The sequence below is a fragment of the Scleropages formosus genome, chromosome 13 (genome assembly GCF_900964775.1).
Source record: "Scleropages formosus chromosome 13, fSclFor1.1, whole genome shotgun sequence".
In the NCBI taxonomy this organism is placed as follows: Eukaryota; Metazoa; Chordata; class Actinopteri; order Osteoglossiformes; family Osteoglossidae; genus Scleropages; species Scleropages formosus.
In genome coordinates, this window is record NC_041818.1 from 7,204,190 (window position 1) to 7,225,978 (window position 21,789).

Genomic DNA, 21,789 nt, shown 5'->3' on the forward strand with positions numbered 1-21,789 from the left:
GGATGTCAGCTAGAGGCACTGTAAAAGGTTCATATAAAAGTGACTGACTGACAGCTGGCAATGGCCAATGAAATCCATAGAAAACATCACTTTCACAGTAATAATTACTTTATTAGTTTCATGGAGAGAAATTGCAAATATTAAATTCAAAGGAGAAGTGCGTGAAATTTTACAGAGCAAAAGTGCATTCTGTCCTTTACAAATGTACTGGAGTGAAATATATTGATTAAAAATACTATTCACACAGAAAGGTATGATTTCTCGAGAAAAAAAAAACAACTCACTGTAGTACCCTTGATCAAGGTGATCACCCTGAATTGATGCAGTTAAAATTACCCAGCTGCACAAATGGCCAAATCATTGTAATCAGCTTAACACTAAATCACTTTGGAGAAACACATCAGCTCAATGAGTATATGCAAACGTGATGTTACGACATTATCTGTAGTGTGAGCCTGCATAGTTGGACGACCTTTTCAATGCTATAACAGTAGAATGTGGTGGCCCAAGCACAGACAGCAGGGGATTTTGTGTCAGATGCAGCACACGACAATTCGACAGTATAATGAAGCAAGTGCTTCAGGAATGCTTGCTAAGTTTATTCATCAATAAGAATCAACACCTTGACCGTATTCATAATCGAAAACTGGGCCAACACCACAAAGTTCAAAGAAAGGAGATAATTTTCATTCATTATCACAATCTCTTACAGTGCAGCATTCATATAATCCATAGCAGCAGTCACGAAATCAGAGCAAAGGAGGTTGGGTTCATTAAAACATTCTTTTTAAGACCAATTGGTTATTAAGCGTCGAAAACAAAAACCATGGCTCCTTGCTGTTGGTGGAGCTTATAAACAGGACAGTTATTCAAGGGTTTTGACTGCAGTTTGCCATATAAAGGCTCCAGAGGTTTTCAGGAACACTCAATCGTTAGTACTCTTTTCTCCAGTTTTTGCTCCCACTAGGTGACTGATCCTTAAGGAAGCTAAAGAGAGGTGTGGGAGGCCAAGCAACATGTTGAAACCAAGAAATTTCCTATAGCTTCAATGAAGCCTACCTGCCTCCTCTTTCCATGCTCTGCTACGAAACAGTCAATGTCAAAACAGAAGAAGGTGGAGGCTGCTATGGCAAAACATGCCTCCTGCCTGCTTTTGAAGAATTCAAAAATACGTTTTCCTTCTCTGATAGCAACAGCATCAGTAGTGAGGAAGAGAGATGAGATGGTGAGAGGGAAGAGGGCATTAGGGAGCGTGCCAAAGTGCCGTTTACAAGGGCGCCGATGTGGCATCACAGTGGAAGGAAGCCAGAGTTGTGACGAATGTTCCTCCCTATTAATTGACAACAGTTACAGCACGCTGTCAGCTCTGGCTACGCTGATAGCTCACTAACAAAGTACCACACAACTGAGATGAGATGGCTGTTACATCTTTTCCCCTTTGTAGTAAAATAGGGACCAAAAAAAAAAAAAAACTAACAAGTGAAAAAGGGTGAAAAGGGAAGAGAATAGGTGAGCTCATTAGTGCCAAGAGAGTCTGTCTGCAAGGACCAAGCAGGCCGGCTGAGGGAATCCTGCTGTATATTTTGCTAGCCATGTACTTCAAGGCCTAATTAGGCCTCTGAAGGCTCTGAATAGCTTGCTTGTTTGTTTTTTCTTTTTTTAAACATCAGGCTCCATGAAACTTTCAAGGTATATAGAATACATTTTGTGCAGGAACTGGACATTCTTCAGAAATTCCAATCAGGGCTACTGAAAACCCTTGGAGTCATTCTACATAAAACCCTTGGACTCATATACATCAATCTAGTACTTTCTAGCATAAAATTGTTTTTTTCAATCTAATGCACATCGAAAAACTGCTTCTCCACTCAGTGCTGAGCTTATTACAAACCCTTTACCATTTTTATAAATAATTTTTTTTTGCATGAAATGTTTACATCTCTAAGTTAGAACCACCTGCAAGTGGTTAATCCTTGTAGGTAGCCTTGGAAAAAGACATCTACACATTATAGGAAACAACATATACGAAGTACCAAAATTGTTGTAGTCAGTACTACAGTACCGAGTGCCACTAATGATTTTGCAGTCTTGGATCATGCTACTAAACCATACTTGCATAGAAGACCAAAAGTCTTTGGAGCTGATCTTCACATTAGTTGCCCAGTTACACACAAAGAGTGATCTTACTAAAAGGTTACATAACTTACAAACATCATTTTCGGAGTAAGTTAAGTATGGTACACACATTTTTCGTAACAAATGCCCACTGCCTTTGTTGTATTACATTAAGTTGAGCAAAGTTGCATGTAGACCACCCTTTAAAATGTTACTTTTCAAGTTGATTCTGTCCACTTGTTACGAGTTATTTCTATTCTTTTCCAAATGGGGGGGCTGATAATCTCAAGGTTTACACTCAATGGCAACACTTAGACACTGTTGAAAGTCAACAGACAGTATTTCTTTGTAATAAGTGTCAGTAATAAAGTACCTCTAACATTGTTCTTCACCATACAACAAAAGAACTAGACATTTGAATGTATACTGAAGACCAGCCACAAACTACTTTTATGAAATGACAAAGAAAGCCTAAATGACAGTCCTCTAACCATCACTTTATAAATACATGTTTGTTGCACTTGATTTCACAAAAAAAAAAAAAAAAAAAAAAAATACTTTAATCCAAGTTAAAATGAACTGAAAGAATAAAGGAATGCATTCCAGTCACCACCACAACCAGCACAGCCCCACATGGCATGAAAAACATCAGTGGAAAAAACATGACAAGTTCATTCCAGGAGTGCAAAAAAACAGTGTAACCAAAGCATTGCCAAGAGGATTAGTTCCTCCACCTGCACTGTGTGGGTCGCAAATCTTTCTCGCTCAACTTTCAGACATAATGAAAGCCATTTTAAGCACTGGGAAATGCCACAGAAGCAGGAGCAGGGACACAAGGAACAGGGACGCTCCTCCGAGTGGGGCGCTCAGTACATTTTACCATAGTCTGTCATTTCCTTTACAGATGGCTCTGGTAACACTGCTGTTATCACACCGCATCACAGGGAGAGATGCATTTGGGATTTAGAGCAGCAAAGCGAGCCTCACAGGCAGCCAAGTCAAATCACTATCTGAAGACTTCAAGGTAGGAGGGGGTGTTTTTTTTTTTTTTTTTTTTAAGGAAAAAAAAAAAAAAAGCAAAAAAAAAAAACCCCCGAATAATCCGGATGCATTATAATGATCCACATGCAATTTAAGAGTTCTTTCAGTATATAGCCAGCTGGGTGTTTCTGGCTCAAACACTGTCTAATCACATTTCTGCCTATGGTACTGTCTATTTTTCAGACAAAAACAAAATGTAATTTGAGTTATTTTACAGAGGTACTTCAAACCTGATTCTACGCAACACACCACAGTAAGAAAGCACTTTAAAGTACGTGTCACTAATTCAGACACAGTACCAAAAGGTTACTGGTAACCTGATTTGTTTTTAGGAAGACTGCTGGATTAAAGTGCAAACCAACATTTCATCTCAATTTTGCAAAAAGTCTTCAGAGGACATGTGCTCAGGATTGCCATTTCCTTTCAGTGGGACGCTGATGGTTAATTTCCCTTCATTCCTGAGTACCAAACACTGAAGAAAGAGGGTGTTACAGAACGAGCAAACAGTAAAAAGGGCCAAACCTTTGAGGTGGAATCCTTGAGTTCGTTGAGAGCGTCCTGTAGGAATGAACGGAGACGACAGATGAGCTGGAGGGGTTGGCACACAGCGGGAGACGGGGAGGGTGCGGGGTTGGGGTGGGATGGCTGTCGTTCCGCACGTCCCCCACAGACCTTCGGGGACTAGAACTTCGACAGAGTCACTCGGGAAAGAGACTTAAATTTAGGTAAGGGTGATGCTAACCTGGGTTCTAAGAAATAATATGTATTCGTGAGACTGGCAAAAATAACACATTCAACAATAAATAACTAAATAATAATAAATAACACCACGACGTTCCCTGATCTACCAGTTCTTGTGTAAACCACTACACCGGTAGTATAATTCTGTGACCTGAGTGATATCACCAAAGCTTCGACCATGATTGTCTCTCAGCATGTACGCGTCATAACTCAAGGCAGATCACATATGCTGAAGGATTAATCTGACATGATTACGAACGGAGATATTATGGTATTTCTGACAGGCCAAACTGAGCAATTTGAACGGGCACTTCATTTATTAATTGAAATAAATTTAGTGTTGACTTCATACAGCTTTGACTTTTTAACGACATTATATTTTCAGAGACAGACTTCCCACAAAACTCCCCCCTCCCCCCCACTTGAAATGCAAAAACAGACTGGCCTGAGCGGTACCTGGGACAACAAATGCTCGCAATGAATCTGATGGCACGAGTGGCCCGTGTTGGAGAGTTGGTCAAGAATAAGTTTGATGACCCCCCCCCTTTTTTTTTTTTTTAAAAAGGGGCTCGAAATGAGGGTTACATAAAGAGGACCTGCGAGACGCTGCTCAGTGCTCGTCCCTGTCTCTCATCGCCAAGTCTAAGTGTGCTGTGTGGGTGGGTGTGTGCCTCTGCCTGGCCAAGCAAGGCGATATGAGGGCTCTTGTGTGGGGTTCTCGCTATTAATAATAACTGCTCCAAGGTTCTGCGACTCAAGTGTGCCTTTGGCTTACAGCACCCTAGTCTCAAGCATATCATTGTTACTGGCTGAAACGCTTTCTTAACGTGCTTTGTCTGCAACTTAATAACTTACAGCTGCTAAAAGACATTGCTATTTGGGAACTCGGCGACTTCTTGACTGTGAGGAACAGAAAACAAGAAAAAGCTCCCATAAGCCCAGGCAGATATGAGGGCTTCCAGAAGCCTTTGCCCATAAGCGTAATCCTCCCTTGAGAATGCTGGGCTCTCTTTGCGTGCTGATGTCACTGGTACTTCACGGCCTCTTCTTGAAGGCGCTGGTGGGTCCCGGTAGATTTGGCTGGCTACCGCAGCATCTCAACAGGCAGGGGGCTGGGTTTGAGATGAATGCTCCTCACAGGGCAGGACACACACAGCGCGATGGCCAACAGAACAATGGGAGACCAATGGAGGAAGCCAGCGGCACAGTAGAAAGGACATCTCGCATCAGATGCTCTCGTGACACAGACAGGCTGCAGAGCTCCCCAAACTCGATCCCACCCGTCCCAAAGAAATTTTCTTGCGCCATCTGGGTTTTCTTCTACCGCAAGCATGTCATCTGAACTTGCAAGGATTTTTCTTTTTTTTTTTTTTTTTTTTTAAAAAGTGTTCTCCACTTCTCCGTTGGTAACCCATTGCATTTCAATGGGTAAAGAAACAAAAAAATACATTCAAAAAGCAGATGAGGCACTAAAGTGAATATGAAAAAATGGTGCTGACTGTAGAAAAATCTTTCCTCCAGGACAAAAAACTAAACAGTGAGGCACTTGAAATGGTATCCTCCACATTGATGCGGACAAAAATATCATCGTAACTTGCTATTTACAACTTTCTGCTAGGTCCTTGACATTATTCTTACACAAAAACTTTAGAAAAATAGTCCATAAAATGCTTTACAGATCTGTATACATCTCTCCTTTTAAAGCTGGACTCCAGAGGCTCACAGGCATTCTCTGTGGTTGGACTTGCAGGAAGATGGACACTTGGAAGAACCTTGATCTCCAATGTGAAGGGCATGAAACACAGGAATCGCCTTCCTCAGGCCATACTAACCTTAACAGTGGAGGAGTGCGACGGTGAGGCGTGGCTGTCAAGTTTTCGTCGCTTTTGTTCTGAAAATAACGAAGGAAAAACATATAAGAACTTCCTTTAAAAAATCTGCTATTGACATTTTTTGGTCTAAAGACATTAAAATTTACCAACACCCAAACTGTTTTTACAAATATGCCAATCTAGGCATTGGCAAACCACTACTCTATCCCAGCAGTCTTTCTAAAGACTATATGCTTCCCCATCCAGCTACAGCTCACGACATGAGTGACCCCAAGGGCAGCTCACCCCGCTCACTCTCAGCCGACTCAGACCGGGGAACAGGAGACTTCAAGGACCCAGCAGCGCTGATCTTCTCTCCCTTGCTGTTCGCCTTGGCTATGTCACGCTCCTTCGAGGATTCCTTGTCGGAAGACTTGAAATCGCCTGTCTTGCTCTTATCCTCCCTTGCCATTTTCTCCTCCTTCTTCACCTTCTCCTTGTCAACCTTGGGGGTTTTCTCCTTGGTGTCTCTTGCCTTCTCCTCCTTGCCAGGTCTCTCCTCCTTCTGCTTCTCCCCTCGGCCTGTTGCCTTCACCTCTGGAGTGCCACCTGGTGTCTTCTCCTTCTTCTCCTTTTTCTCCTTCCCACTTTTCTCTTTGTCTTCCTTCTCCTTTACAGCTTTGGTGCTAAAGGAAAAAAGATAATATAAATATTTAAATAATATGCTAATATAAAAGAGAAAAGCAATGAAACACTGTTAGAAAATCAGCCAAGGCCTTCCCACAAACCCAAACTGTCACTTCACCATGTGCTCTATCAGAGTGTCTTGAGATTCGCTCTGAAGCATTTCATATGCAAAGGTTCTCAGACACTCAGGACTGAAGGTCCAATAACACCTTGAAGTACTGTAAATTATTCACAGAAGAAACTGGTAAGATGACAATTTCAGCCTCCACAAATGCCTCTAAAGCACTACATTAAGATGTTCTTTTACATCTTAATGCAGCACTTTAGAGAAATTTAGGGGAGCCTTTCTTTGTTGTCTGTATCGGAGCCATATCCTACGAAAAGGGTTACTTCACAATCACTTCGGTGAGCAATAGCTCAATTTAATAGTACAGAATCCAGGAATGACGCAACTGAGACTGCCTTCAAATTGGTTATGCAGCTTGCAGGACAGACACAGTCTGACAAGGGTTTGATTTGTTTCAGAGTTACTTTGAAATAATAACGCAGCTGCCGAACCTCCATACCTACAGGCCTCGACTTTTAATAACATTATATGAGAGATGAGAACAGTACATCATCCCTGCGGCTGCTCATCTCGTACCTGTTTGGAGCGCCGTTGCCATTGCTGGTGGGGACTTTGCTCGCCGCGTTGTTGGTTTTGCCGGCCGGTTTCACAGTCCCGTGGGGTTTGTCCTTGGATTTGTCTGAAAACCAAAACAGACAGATGTGTCCTTCCATAAGGTGGCACTAGGGTCCCTCTGACAAAAGAAAAAGACCTGAACAGCATCGCTGCAGGGTGGATAATAGGGGCTGCGCAGCAGTTTCGGGGTTGTCTTTGATGTGGTGACTTTATAATGGGATAAAAGAACATTTTGAAAAGCAGAGCATACACATAAAACCGCTGTGCTGGGGCAAAGATAAAAAAATGACAGGTTTATATTGGCGTACATAAGAGGAACCTCTACATTTTTCATCCACACATGAAAGCCCATGAAAAGTGAATGAAATTTAGATGAAGTTGCCTATGTGAATTATTTTAAATGCACCAGACAAGAGATGCTTAGAGACACTTTATTCTGAAGCAATGTATGCGGACAGGAGAGATAGAAGTCATGCAAACTACAATTACTAAGACCGATTAAGGGAAGACTGACTATGGGTATATTGAAAGGAGTAAGACTTTTGTATTAGAAATAGCGTACAATAAAATGTCATGGTAAATAAAGAAGGCTTTCAATCAATTTGCAGAAGGACATATTAAAAAGAACGTCTCCTCCGGGTCTTAAGCTCTCAGCAACACAAACGACAACACTGCTAGGGTCCTCTGTGCCCAACATAATCAACCCCCTGGAGGACTTTGGCGACAAGCCATTTGAATGTTGGCCTTCACACAGTGTAGGGACAATGTTATGGGTAAATTCACGCACTGGCCTGCCTCTCACCTGCATCCTCAGCAACACCCTCCTCGGATCTGCCAGTCCCTGAAGCGCTGGCGGGGGGCTTGCTGGCACCACCTGGGCCATTTTGCAGGTTGGCCGGCGTGGTGCTACGCACAGGCGGCTCCTTGTGGTGGAACTCATTTTCAGGGACCATGTGCACTTTCCTGCCTTTCAACTGTCCAGAATAGCTGCAAGTCGCACATGCGGTTACTGGACACTCAGCCACAGAGGTACACAAGCAAAGCAACCAGAACAAAAACAGTCCCATTTTCCCACCATAGAGACAAAAATGCCTAAAACACTCTGCAATGATATACAGAAATGTGAGCATGTGTACAAATACTGTAGCGTAGACTGTCATAGTTGTTGGTTGTTTTAGTGGTATCCCCATTAACTACATTTTTAATGATCTGAGCCATTTGCACACAATTAGATATATCACATTCTGCAACGCCTAAAGCACATCCCTCCCCGACAACGGATGTTTTCTTAATGCTATATAGTTGTTTTCAAAAATCTTGTACTGGCAATACTGACATTTTTTCCGTTTTAGGAAAGGAATTTACATAATTCTTCAGTCTACATCCCACAGCCATAAAACATAACTAAACCGATTTTTGTACATCATTTACTGGACAGTCTGTATTATTTAAACATGCACAGACATCAACGATGAGGAAAACAGACTTTAAAAACAGAAGAGCCCTAGGCCTAAACCCTTTCACATTCAAAATATAGAACAGTTTTATAAAAGGGTCCCCAAGGTACTGAATTCTGAAACAATAAAATGTTTCTACTGGAAGTCAAACACCTTTAGAGGATTAGAAGTTTTGAAGAGTATAAATCAAAAGCTATTTTTAGTGTATACATTCTCTATAGACAACTGCAATAAGTTAGTGTCTCACTTACTGTTACTGTCTGTAATGAGTCACTGTTGACACTAGTCAGAGAACAAGCTAGACAACAGAAAGTTTCTTTGCCTTAACATAGACTCCTGCTGAGACTTATAAATATAGGTAACTACAGAGATCTATGAGATCCTAAAGTGTAAAAGAAGAGAACAAACATCACCTTGATCCTTATGATTTGTAAAAAATAAATGTCTTCACATTATATTTATTCATTTAGCTGACAATTTTCTCTAAAGCAACTTACACTGTTAAGTTACTTAAACTGATTTACCCATTTATACAACTGGGCAAATTTGGGGTAAGCACCTTGGTTCAAGGGTACTACAGCTGGAGTTGGGATTCAAACCTGCGACCTCTGGGTCCAAAGGTAGGCACTCTAACCACTACGCTACCAGGTGCCCCAACACATCATTACTGTCTCCACGTTTTGGCTTACAGGTCCCCTTAAGTACTATTCTTATTTTAGTTATTCACTCAAAAAGTGGCAAAGGATCCACAGAAAGTAATTTCTGCACTTCAGCAAACTGTCATGGAAATCTTACTAAAGGAATGCCTGAAGTTTTTACAACGAGACAAAATTTGAAATTTTGAAGGAATTAAAAAAATATCATTGCTGGCATTTCACTATATGCTCTTTTTACAATCAGTCAAAAACAACTTTCAACTTCACATACCAGTGTCTGTACAAAATATCTATAATTATGATGAATTAAAAAGAGAAACTACTGTATGACTGCACCAGTAATCTCCCAAGTAAACCTGCTTTACAGCACGTATTTTGACACGGTTTACGATTATGTGCCCTGCTGCACCCAGGATGCCCTGAAATCCCATTACTGCATGATGAGCATGGGGCACACCTAATGGCCCCCACTTGGAAAGGACGCTTGTTTATGTGCTGCCTTCTCCGGCGCTACACGAGAGGAAAGCTCATTACAATGGATAAGTGATAAGATCACTTAATCACGGCCAGACAAAGGCTGGCGGCATCGCAACGAATCCCTCCTATTGAATTAATGGTTTTCATTAGCCAGCAATGAAGGCCTTTTCAGCAACCGTGACCTTATCCTGCCGCTGCGTCTTCGCTGAAGCGGTTTCGGCCTGTGCGGCCTGTACTGCCGCCGCCTTCACTGACAGGCCACGGACAGAGAACAGCACTAATGCCTGTTCCCCTTCGATCCCACCCCCGGTCCCTGGAACCCACCAGAGGTAAATAGAGTAGCTGGACTGAACAACCTGCTGTCTACTCAGTTGGCTTTAATAGGAAAGTGTTCGATAGTAGCTTATTAAAAAAAACACAAAGCCCCACTAGCACCTTAACATGTATTATGGCAACATGCCCCCCTGCAGAAACCACCCCCCCCCCCCCATAGCATGGGACTTCTACAAACCAGTGTGGCTTCAACAGAGTGGAAATCTAGCTGACCGTTGGGTAATAAATCATTTAAAATCGTAGCGTTTGTGGGGGGGTGTTTCAATTTCTCATTTCACCACCCCCCCACCCCCACATCACCTTAATAAACCAGAATGGAGAGGAGTTTGACCCAAGACAGGGAAATGAGAATGCTGGGCTCGGGTGTACTCCGTTACCCCATGGCCAGCGCATACAGGTCAGGCCTCCTCTCCTTCTCTTCCTGGCAGATCTTGTGCACGCGGCACTCCAGCGCCTGGCCCAGGTTGAGCACCTTTGGGTAGCATGGCAGGATCTTGGTCAGCACAATGAGGATGTTGCGAATGTGTGTGTACTCGCCCGTCTCTAGGCAGTGTACTGATGCCTGTGGGGGGTGAGAGTGATTCCAGGTCAGTCATAACATTAAATTCATACAATGAAAAGTACCATACAATTCTGAAAAGTTATATGTGGCATTCCAGAGCACAAGACACTCCCACTTCATTGATTATTGGCCATATCTGAGAAGCTAACTGGGCTCAGGTGCAGCCAAAATATCTGGAGGAAAAAAGTAGTGACTGGACTGCAGACTGGCCACTTCCACTCTGGACACGTACCGGTACGTCACAGTACGCAATTCAAAATACGCGATATGAAAATGGGTGACTCTTCTATGAAAATTACCAGTGTTCTTTGTGTAGGGTAAGTGCCACTGATTCCAATTTGACCCATGGCAACTACTTTTTTTTCATGTTAATGGAGGGTACAAAAGTGGTTTACTGTTGCTGTCTTCTGCCAACACAATGACAACATGGAAACTGCACACCGTGACCAAGAATCGAACCTAAGCCAGAACAGGTGGTTCAAGAACTGTAAGGTTCCGGTGGTACCCGCTGCGCCATTGTGGCCAAATCTCCACATCATCCATAAAATGTGTTTTCCCGTCTAGTACCTCATAGTGTCCTTGGAAATGTTTTCAGAATGCAGCAGATTTTGTAAATAGTTCACAATTAAAGTTTGCTAAATTGCATAACAAAGAAGTAATATGGGGAGTTAGAAATGGATTATGGAAAACACGTACTTTTGTAAGCTTGTAATGCCATTTGTGAACAACGTGTCTGAAGTTCTCATAGTCAAGCTGGTCTGCTTTGTTGCCACCATCAAAGCCGGTTGCTCTGAAGATTGTGAGGAATCCAGGGTAATTGCCACATTCCTGACACAGGAACAACAGAGGGGGGTGGGGGTGGGGGGGAACACAAGTTAAAATGTGGACTGGGTGCATTTGGACAGGAAGTGTTTATAGTTATGACTTGACTCGAGTCCATGGTGAGTTCTACAGAGATCCTGTGTGGCAGGGCAACAGCAGCATTAATAAAGGAAAGAATGCGCCTGGCAGGACCTGAATCAGTGCCAACAAGTCGCAGTGCTTAACAACATACGACAGCTGAGCACACCTACGAAGGTGTATATGCACTGTGTACGAGCATCAGCAGGAAAAGACCATGAGGAAATAGCCACCAGCAACCGCCAGAGGTCAGCGTATGAAACGCACATGGTTCCAGTTCAAGGTGGTGTTTGTAATAATGGCGCTTGGTTCTCTTTTGCACAATGACACAAAGAGCAGAGGACGATACCTTCTCGTAGATGGCCCGGTCACTGTGCCACCGTGTGACCGTCTCCAGCATGCAGCACAGGAAACGTCCATATCGTCGTGCCTCATTTTCTGTACAGCTGGCTACCGTATAGATGATGTCTGAGAAAACCTAGTAGGAGGGACAAGAGTAGGGGGGGTCATAGACATTCTGCCATCGGGTGCTGCTCTTTCTTGTTCTTGGACAACCATTCACAAATGACAATGAGAGACTCACCCGGTCATAACAAAGCAAAGTGCAGAAATTGGTTGTTTTCTGTTGATGCACCAGCTCCACAAAGCGGGCACAGAAAACAGCGTCAATGGCCGAGAAGACGCAGCGTGGGAAAACACACAGCTGCAGGAACTTGGTGATGGTCTCATTCTTGGTGGACTCTGTTGGAGGAAAATAATCTCAAGCGTTGCCCAGTGACATAGGAGCAGTGAACAAGGTACACTGTGCTAGAAATAGCCCAGCAGGCAACAAGGTAAACACATCACAGCTTCATGCTAACAAAGCACAACGAAATGTACACTCGGTGGAGGGCATCCGACAGCGATGCCATCCACTTGTCAGGAGCTACACAACACCTATTAAGCCACCAAGGAAACTAAGCCTGCTGCTGATCTGCACTGGCTGGCCCATGATTTCCACCAATAGGGGGAGCTCCTTACTGGCCAGAAGCCAGTTGTCCTTCTCCAGTTTGAGACGGTGCAGGACTCTCTGCACGTGCTCCAGCTGCTTCTTCTCCTCCTCCAGCAGTTTATCCTGCAGTGCTGTGCAGCGCTCCTTCTCCTTCTTCTTCTTGTTTAGGGGCTGTGCAGTGGTAGAAAGAATAAACAACATACAAACAAAGCATTTCATTAATTTCCACTGAAGAGGCAATTTAACAGCTAACAGTGTAAGTGCTGAAATGTGACATGTTTGTCCCTGACAACAACATCCAAATGAAACACATCGGCAGAAGAAGCACGCACCATTTCTGGGTTCTCATCGATGGCTTTTATCTGTGCCTTCAACTTGCAGACCTCACGATCATAGGCACCGTGGGGCACCGCCAGGTCGTACATGGTCAGCGACCAGAAAGTGGCGTAGAACTGGGGTCGCAGGTCATCCCACACCTTGGGCAGGTGGAGGGACACAACGGCCTCGTGCACCGGCGCCATTACATACTCGCAAGCGGCCACGTACTTGTGCACCTTCTGCTGCTGCCGGTTGCCCTTCTCTGCCTTCTTCAACTCGTCGTACTTCGACTTTAAGCCACAGTGAGGGGGGCGGGGGTGACAACGAGCACAGCAGGAAGTTAACACGTGGCCTTTTCATCAAATACCTACTCAGATGAGACAGCCTTAGGAAACAATAAAACCCTGCACTCCAGAGTTTAGTTTCTTTAACAAAAGCACAGCTGAAGGTAACTGGCTGCACTGCAGGCCTGAAAGCATGTAAAAATTCCATCCGTAGACGTTTAGGAAAAATGTGTGCAAAGAGTCACACTTGTGTTTCCTGTGACAAAGAGCGAAGTGAACACACAGGGATCCATGCAGGGAGACCGGGGGGGGGGGAGGACCAGTGAAAGGGATGATGGGACACTGTACAAAACAGAGCAGAAAAGTGAACCCTGGAGAAAGAGGAAGCTGTTTGGAAAGATACTGAGCCAGAAAGGGGCACAATAGGGTCTCAACTCAGCTGTGTCTCCATCCTTACCAGGATCTGATGAGCGTACATGGGCCGGGACAGGAAGAAGGCAGCGTCGTGAGGCGTGTGGAACTGGTTACAGAGGACGTCCACAGGAGGGACACGCTTTATGTAGTCCTCTGTGCTGAGGTTGGAGGCCAGGAAGCCACCAAACTGCACCAGCGTATCATGACACTGATGCCCAGGGAACCGGGAGAAAGGGAGGGAGTAACAACACACATCATTAACAGCCTCTCTCAGGACTGGTGCCATTAATGTCCGCTGTACACAGCTCCTAATAAATCCCTTCCGATTCCTCATTTATTTGCACACTCCACATCATTTTATTAAAGTCATCCATCACCACACTGTCCTGATGCGATGCAGTGCACAACAAAGCCCCTTCTGCCTTGAGCTCCTTGGAGAGCTGCACCACCTGTGACCATGAAGCACGAAGTAAGGGCGAGGTAGTGAAGCGTGATCATTATGCCAAAGCCAGAGGAATTCGGAGTACTTCAATTACATGCTAAAATGCCCCTGAGGTTATATATGTCGTCACAATTAAAAGGGTGTGGTACCAAAACAGCCTGTTGATACTGTGCTTCTTACTGACAGAAGAGCCGTTGAAAATGGACTCCTACATCCTCAGGCCAAAGTAACTGCTCCACAGCATTGCTGGGAATGACTGTATTTCAGCAGGCTGTCGAATAAACAAGAGCCAATACACGTCCGCGAGATCAGAGACAGTGAGGTAGGAAGGAGCAAGCTACCAAGGGACTGTGGATGTAAATCACCAGAGGCTTCCTCCAAAAACACCAGAAAAAGGAGCAAGCAGGATCTTTTTTTTTTTTTTATAAAGTTGGTGGGTTTTGTAACTGGCGTTGGGAAAAATTGTTGTTGGGGCAAAAGTCCTACAGAACATGGGAGAGATGCCAGGACCCGTCTGCTCCATCATTTGTCCAATCAGCATTGTTTCATAGAAGCCAGTGGAGTCAGTAGTTCTGATCGCACTTCACCGGCTTCCTGAAGGTCCACCCCAAATCTTATCAGAGCTGCGGTGGTCAAGAAAATAAAAAAATGAGACAATGAGCGCAAGCTGTGGGTCTCATCCAGTGGCAGACTTGGACAGGATGTTTGCACACAGAAAGGCAGAGCGAGGCAATATGCCTCACAGACTGTTGTCTTGTAAAGGTCAGAACACAACAGTGACTAACTCTGCAAGAGCTACACACAAAAGGAGGGGAACTGTAAAAACAAAAAAATTCAATTTTCTATAATACGTATCTATTACATACATTAAAAGTTTTTGAAAATATTCACAAGCAGCATTTCAAGGATAAAAAATGGAATCAGGGAATGCTGTATTGGCGCTGCAAATGGCAGCGAGCAGTGCCGATCTTAAGACCCTGCAAAATACTGCTCTGGTGATAATCCTGCCCACGGCATGGACGCATTGCTGCACTTGTCTGGACTCCCACTTAACGGTGCCCACTCATCCGTCTGGTGCCATTCGGCCACCCTGAAGAGAGTGCCATTACCCTCCTGAAAGCTAGTAAGGAACTGCACTGGAGTGGCAGGGGCTGTGACTGTGCCATGCTGGAGAAATAAGGGATGTAAAGAGCCACAAGGATTATCGCAACACTGACATTGCTTATTTTGCAGCTGTTACGGCTATTTTAATTGCAACAGTGGAATTTAGGCACCATATAGTTTGTAGTTACTTACAGGATAGGCATAACAAATGAATGTGTCCCCAGTGTTCAGGCAAGGCTGATGTGCCCCCAACTATCTGTTTACTACATGCAGAACTATTGCTAATATTTTTTTGATTATCCAAATTCAGGTTCTCTAATTCTACTTCAATGACACTTCAACAGCTCTGTTTAAATGTTCTGGAAAAAAGAAACAAATAGTAATAAAATTACAATAATGGCCACTTGACAAACAGAGCAGATCATCTATATAATTAGGAACCCGTGGTGGTTGCTTTGCATTCACATTCCACATAGCAGGAAGGCCCCATTTCCTCTGTCTAATTGTTAATACATTGATTCATGACACGGGTGATGCTGCAGGCCTGATTTTAGTGCTGCATGCCCCTCGCTCAAGCTGTTTTGTGATGTGAACTGGCACGTCCAGCAATGCAGAAAATCACTATTGACATTTAAAAAAATTGTTTCACAGATTCTGTCATGTGTCCAGCATATACATGTACTTCTGTTTCAGACTGGTCCAGAAGAGTCTTCTTGAAAGTATTATCATACCATTTTTATAAAGATTCTGGATTAATATAATTTAAAAAAAATCATGGACACAATATGCTGAAACCGATATCTAGTATTTCAGGCATATGAGAATTTTTTTGTACGCAATACAAGTATTCCTCGACATACAACATCCGCGACTCACAAAAACCTGCACTTATGACGGCGGTCCAATCAATGCTGTTACACTATTTGAGTCTGGACATTTGGTCATAGCATCTCACGATGACACTCCCATCTGCTGTATGATAACATCGGCTGGCTACAGTACCGCATGGTACCATTATTCTATTCTCACAATCATATTATTCGTTACTGACTTAGTCGCTGTATCCATCATCGACAGTTTCATTAACAAATGTTTTATTCACAATACATTTCACGTGTGAATCAATTCAAGTTGCTTTTCATTTAAAATGGCTAGCCAGCAAAAGCCTGAGTGTTCTACTGGTGCACATAATACAGCGCCAGGAGAACTGTGACTTACAACAAAGTCACCCAGATGAGGTTGTGGGAGCAGAACCCTGTCAAAACTCGAGGACCACCTGTAGCTACAATTTAAGAAATGCATTCAACCATGGTATGGTACTACTACACATTTAGAGAGATACTGTTGTGAACTAAAGTCATCTTGCAGACTTTAAACTAACTCTGTACCCTGTACTAACCAGACTGGGAAGTTTGAATATCGACAAAAAGACAGCAGCATCCACATTCAGCAAGATTTGCCCCAGGGAGGGGGTTAAAAGGGGAAAAGGGGGCAGTGCTCCTGCTCCCAAGAGCCGCTCCAATCAGCAAGCTGCAGACTCAAATCACAGCAGAGTTCCACTTCAGTGCAAAAGGGGATCAATGGGTTTTCGTCAAAGCAGGGAGCTGAAATGCAGCAGCTGCACCGGGCCACGACGACACGCTCAGAATAAGCCCAGTTTGTACTCTCTCCATTTGTTTGATGAGCCAGCAACTGCTCACACATGCATTCTGCAAGTAGTCCTGCTAAGTTTTAAAACATTTAAAAAATGCTAAGGCATGGGCCGGACAAAAACTGAATAAGTTATACCACTTAAGTATTATTTTTGGTTCTCACACCTTTCTTTGCAACTTATTTATTGTAGAATAGTGTACAGGATATTTAAGGATAGCTAATGGAGAAAGGGAGGGGGAGAGAGAGAGTGTTCTGAAGAACTGGACAGAATTAAATATCTCCAAAAGATGCTAGTTGACCTGTTTTGCAGCAGGCAGAGCCTTTCAGAGGAACGAGACTGCTACAGATCAACATATGTGAAATGTAACTGTCCTCCAAAAAAGGAATAAATAAAAGCGAAGTAGAAATGTCACAGATAGCACTGCATGGGAAACTGTAGGATGATATTTACTAGCAGTTATCCCAGCAGCCATCAAAATGCATAATTTACTCTCACTTCCATAGATCCTTCTCATTACATTAATTTAATTATTTTGCTTGTGCTATTAATGATTTGCATGAAGAAGCCTTTCATCCATCAATTACGAACAACAACTTGTTCAGTACTGGGTCACAGTGGTATGGAGCCAATTGCAGATGAATACAGTGTGTGGCAGGGTAAAACCTGGATTGGACACCAGTCCTTCAGAGGGCAATCTCTCACACACACACACACACACACACACACACACACACACACACACACACTTATTGAAAGACCAAGTGCAATTTAGATTCCACAACTTACCCAAAACACATCTTCGGATGGTGAAAAGAAAATCTGAGCAAATGTGGGGAGAACATGCAAACTAAAAATGGACTGAGCTGGATTCGAACCCACAGCCCAGGAGCTACCAACCAATCATGATAAATGACAAGGTAACTGACAGACGCAATACAGTGAAGGAATCCACGGAAACACTGAACGCAAAACCAAAAAGTACTGAAAGAAAGCGCACAGAAACTTTGTTATATAGGGCAGGTGTGGTGCCTGTGATATTTCAGTACGCTATGCTGCACATGTCATGAGATCACCCTCACTGTCTATACACCATAGGTAATCTACTGCCCAATACACACGAAAGCAGCATTCTTCGCCTTGAAATAAAAATGTATTTCTGGCATTAGAAGGCTTCCAACTGCAGGAAGAAAAACTGATTTCAGGGAAATTATTTTAGCTGCACTCCTGAAACACTTGAAATAAGGGCATTATCTACAGAAAGGAGGCCCATAAACACCAAAAAAGTGAAGAGAGTGACACCTTCCAGGTGATGTTTTCTCCAGGAGAGATCAATGCTAACAGATAGTTTACACCTCTGCTTTAACAGATGAGGCGGAGAGCTGTTCTGAACTTGCAAATTTCAGTTTACTCAGGCACTGTAGATGGCACCCAGAGGGATGGCAGTGCCTAAATGCTCTGGCGTGTGCTCAGCCATTAAAAAGCCCACCAATATGCTCTAAAGAACTCAAAAAGGCGTGCTTGAAAATCAGGACTCCATTTAACACACCCTGGAGATAAAAGGCTCCAAATGGGGGCTGCATGGCACCATCATGGGCAAAGCGGTTTTATTTAGTGTAAGCAGATCCGCTTTCAGGTGGTACAGTGAGCTGGCGCGTAATTGTAAACGTGTCAACATGATCGGCGTTCTCCCCGATAGGTAATTATGTGGAGGGACGCGGACACTGGCAGTAATGGTAATGAAAGGTGCGGCATCCTGCTCAGGAAGAACAATCCCTGAATCAGCGCACCCCCCACAACCCCGCCCGCTAGAGGGGAGTGTGCTTCACCGGCACATCTCGCCCAATTATCTGGACAATTCAGAGCAGCAATGGGGACTGATTTAGTGTCTAAAAACCACAATTTGGAGCCATTCAGGGAGAAGGGGAGAGAAGCAGGCGCGCACCAGCGACGCCGAAATGTCGGTTCCGAGTCCCACTGATTGTTAGTTCCTTAGCTCCATCTGCAGCAAACGAGCACACCATTTAAATATGAAAAGCGCAGGCGAGAAGGGGCTGCCGCATTCAGCCAGCACTACCACGGTGCCTCGCGGCTGGACTCTTTTCACTAGGAAGGAAGTAGACGTGCTGGCGACGGTGTCGAACTGCGCTCTCGTCGACTGCCTGCAGCAGAACAATCGTCATCAGCAGATCGCACAGTTCAGCTGGGAAAGTCACTCCCAACAATCACAGGCAAAAAAAGCCTTGAACAATCCCTCCTCGAGTACTGTTATTTCTTTATCTAGCTGATGCCTCAACGCAACACAGTTTTAGGTTGATTAGAATTGGAAGTGGGCCGTAAGCGTTAATAAAGCGATGTCTAAAAAGCCATGTTAAGGAAGTAATAAGTGGCAGAGGGCTCTGCACCAGTGAATTTATATCTTAAGACAAGCTGAAGGAGGTACACTTCTGAAAAACATCCACATAAATTAAATTTCACATAACCATATGCCAGCAAACTCTGTCCTTATAGACCATCTTAACTCCGAATCAGTAAATCTGTACTTAACCCGAGCATTAAATGTGCTCTGAGCAAACACAATGTCGATTATTGTTACGTTTCCAGTGTAAACATGAGACCCAGTGAAAGACTGGGAATTTTACACAATATTAGCACACAAATATTGTATGTATACAGTATGCGTGATGCATGTGCGTGACTGTGTGTACCTGGTCATAGAGCTTGCCCACCAGCTTGAGGTGTTTCTCACCACCCTCAGAGAAGACTACGCCGTTCCTCTGTTGGGCCATGAGCAGGCAAAGCGGCAGGGCCAGCTCGTGCTCCAGCAGCGCCTCCTTCAGGCGCTGCGACGACTTCTTGGTGTTCCGGATCTGTCCGAAATAGCCACCCTGCCGACAGAAAAAGACATCGCATCTGTGAAAACCAGATGCAAATTTCAGTTTACTCAGGCACTTTAGATGGCACCCAGAGGGACGGCAATGAGCTGCTGCAACAAGTTCAAACACACAGTGAAAACACACACGCACTGACATAGGTTCACATACATGCAGACACACATTCAGACAATCTTTCACTCACACACAGATACTTCTGTCGAATGCCTGCCAATGAGAGGATCTAATTGCCACTGGGCACGCTACGCTCATGTGGTGCTTTTTCTTAGCTTATCCAGGGGCAGGCAGAAAGAACTGTACTTCTTGCCCTTCTCTTGCTGGGCAACATCTGGTTGCACAGCTGTCTTTTTCACTGCATGCCAATAGGGAACAATGTAAGAACATTGCAAATGGTGGTAAGAAACAGGGGGGAGACCAAGTGCTGAGGTCCACAACTGGCCTTCAGCCAGGGAGACTGGCCTTCCACTGTTTAGTCTGAATAATTCACTTAATTACATCTTTAGCGACAAAAAGGCTCTCAGTTATTGCCACAGTAACTGTTAAAGTGAAAACATGGAAGCATTTTTCGTATTTTACATGGCACATTAACACTGACTTGTTGAGACAGATTTTTACCGCTTTTGTGTTCTTCACAGAAGTCATCTGTTAACTCCTGAAAGCACACACTATGCAGATGGGTTTTGGTTCAGTAACAAACTAAAGGGATGAGAGAGAGCACAAGAGAGAGAAATGCCAGAGTACCTCAGCTTTAAGCTGCTCTCCCCCAGTCATGGCCTCCAGCTGCTCCAGTGTCATCTCGTCCGTGATCTCAATCCCTGCCATCTTCTGCACCACCTCCTTCAGAATCAGCAGATCAAAACTGCCGGACACACGCCCACACAGCAGTGCAGTTAAGGGAAGGGCAGCAATACTCAGCATTCACAGCACAGGAGTAGCAGCAGAACACACAACTCTTGCAAGATTCTGAATTATTCATGCTGTAGATGTGTGCTGCCATGGCAATGGCGTCATGATGGCTGTTTTCTAAGTGTGCATGGGGGGGGGGGGGGGGGAATCTCACGACAGCAGGGATTTGATAACGAGATTGGGTGAGGAAATGTCCATAGCCGCAGTGTCCCCTGGCGCTCCTGCCTGACAGCTCCCCTGCAGTGGACTACAAAGTGGTGCAGCACAAAGGAGTGATGTACCTCTTCCCCGCCTTTAGCTGATTGGTCACATACTGCAGTAGACCTGCCAGTTCGATTGGGTACTTCCTGAAAACGGCACCACAGAGGCTGGCCAGACCTGGACACAGGCACGTACATACGTACACATGCACACAAAAAAAAAAAAAAAAAAAAACATCACACAGGGGTTAAATAAAAATTACTGGTGCTACTAAGAAAATCCCTACTACAGAGACTGGAACAAGGATTCCCAAAGTGCTTTGCCTCATGAGGCCATGTGCAGTAACACCCCAGATGTCTCCATCAGGCAATAAGGACTTCGTGTCTGTAAAGGTCACCGAGCTCATCAATGAGAAAGCCAAACTGCAGAACAGTGGTTGCTGACCACACTGGAGCAATAATTTCCCATATGCTCGATTCTCAATCACCTGGATGTCACAGAAGAGTTTGGCTCTCAGACAAGAGGCAAACCGCATCACTGCTGCATTCGTTCAAGGGAAACAACTCACAACAAGACATTTTGGAGCACTTGGTTAATTCATGCGGCAGAATGCAAAAGCTACCGAGAAAATCACTGGTGGTTTATTTTTACATGCCTACAATGTTACCAACCACACCAAGTAGCTCATTTTCATAAGGATAACCTTATCACAGAGAACCGAGAAAAGCAATGATTAAGAACAGACACAGACTTGTTACCTGAAGGCTGCCAGTTCAAAAACCCTGCAGTAATACACCTCTGCAAGGAGATTAAACTTAACTGCTGCAGTAAAGTATCAAGCACTATAAAAAGACAAATCTAAGTCATTTTAGATAAAAGCACTAAGACTTCCTATCTGCTACATATAGATTATTTCAGGTCGTACGACTCTTAAGAGGTGTTGAGCTCTCAGCTGAGTGGTAACCTGGGATCGACTCTAACCTGAGGAGAGAGTAGGGCAAAACTGGCCACACTTTGTGAACTTACTCTGCAGCCAGGAGGATATGGTGGTGTCATCGTGCTTCATTTTCTCCTTTTCTGGGTTCGCGAGCGCTTCAATGATGCAGTCTTAAGGAAGAGGTC

General features: G+C 44.1%; 1 protein-coding gene across 1 annotated transcript in view; it reads right to left on the reverse strand.

Moving 5' to 3' along the window:
* The window catches only part of LOC108925422 (THO complex subunit 2-like), a 45,217-nt gene that overhangs the window by 4,263 nt on the left and 19,165 nt on the right, over positions 1-21,789 (reverse strand). The window contains exons 18-33 of the mRNA XM_018737319.2: positions 21,694-21,774; positions 20,748-20,844; positions 20,302-20,419; positions 19,375-19,554; positions 13,513-13,677; positions 12,786-13,061; positions 12,483-12,624; positions 12,046-12,203; positions 11,812-11,940; positions 11,259-11,390; positions 10,378-10,562; positions 7,880-8,064; positions 7,039-7,141; positions 6,015-6,394; positions 5,730-5,788; positions 3,679-3,714 (exon numbers count right to left, since the gene is read on the reverse strand). Coding sequence (XP_018592835.2) covers positions 3,679-3,714; positions 5,730-5,788; positions 6,015-6,394; positions 7,039-7,141; positions 7,880-8,064; positions 10,378-10,562; positions 11,259-11,390; positions 11,812-11,940; positions 12,046-12,203; positions 12,483-12,624; positions 12,786-13,061; positions 13,513-13,677; positions 19,375-19,554; positions 20,302-20,419; positions 20,748-20,844; positions 21,694-21,774 — 2,426 coding nt within the window. The remainder of the gene's footprint in view (positions 1-3,678; positions 3,715-5,729; positions 5,789-6,014; positions 6,395-7,038; positions 7,142-7,879; positions 8,065-10,377; positions 10,563-11,258; positions 11,391-11,811; positions 11,941-12,045; positions 12,204-12,482; positions 12,625-12,785; positions 13,062-13,512; positions 13,678-19,374; positions 19,555-20,301; positions 20,420-20,747; positions 20,845-21,693; positions 21,775-21,789) is intronic.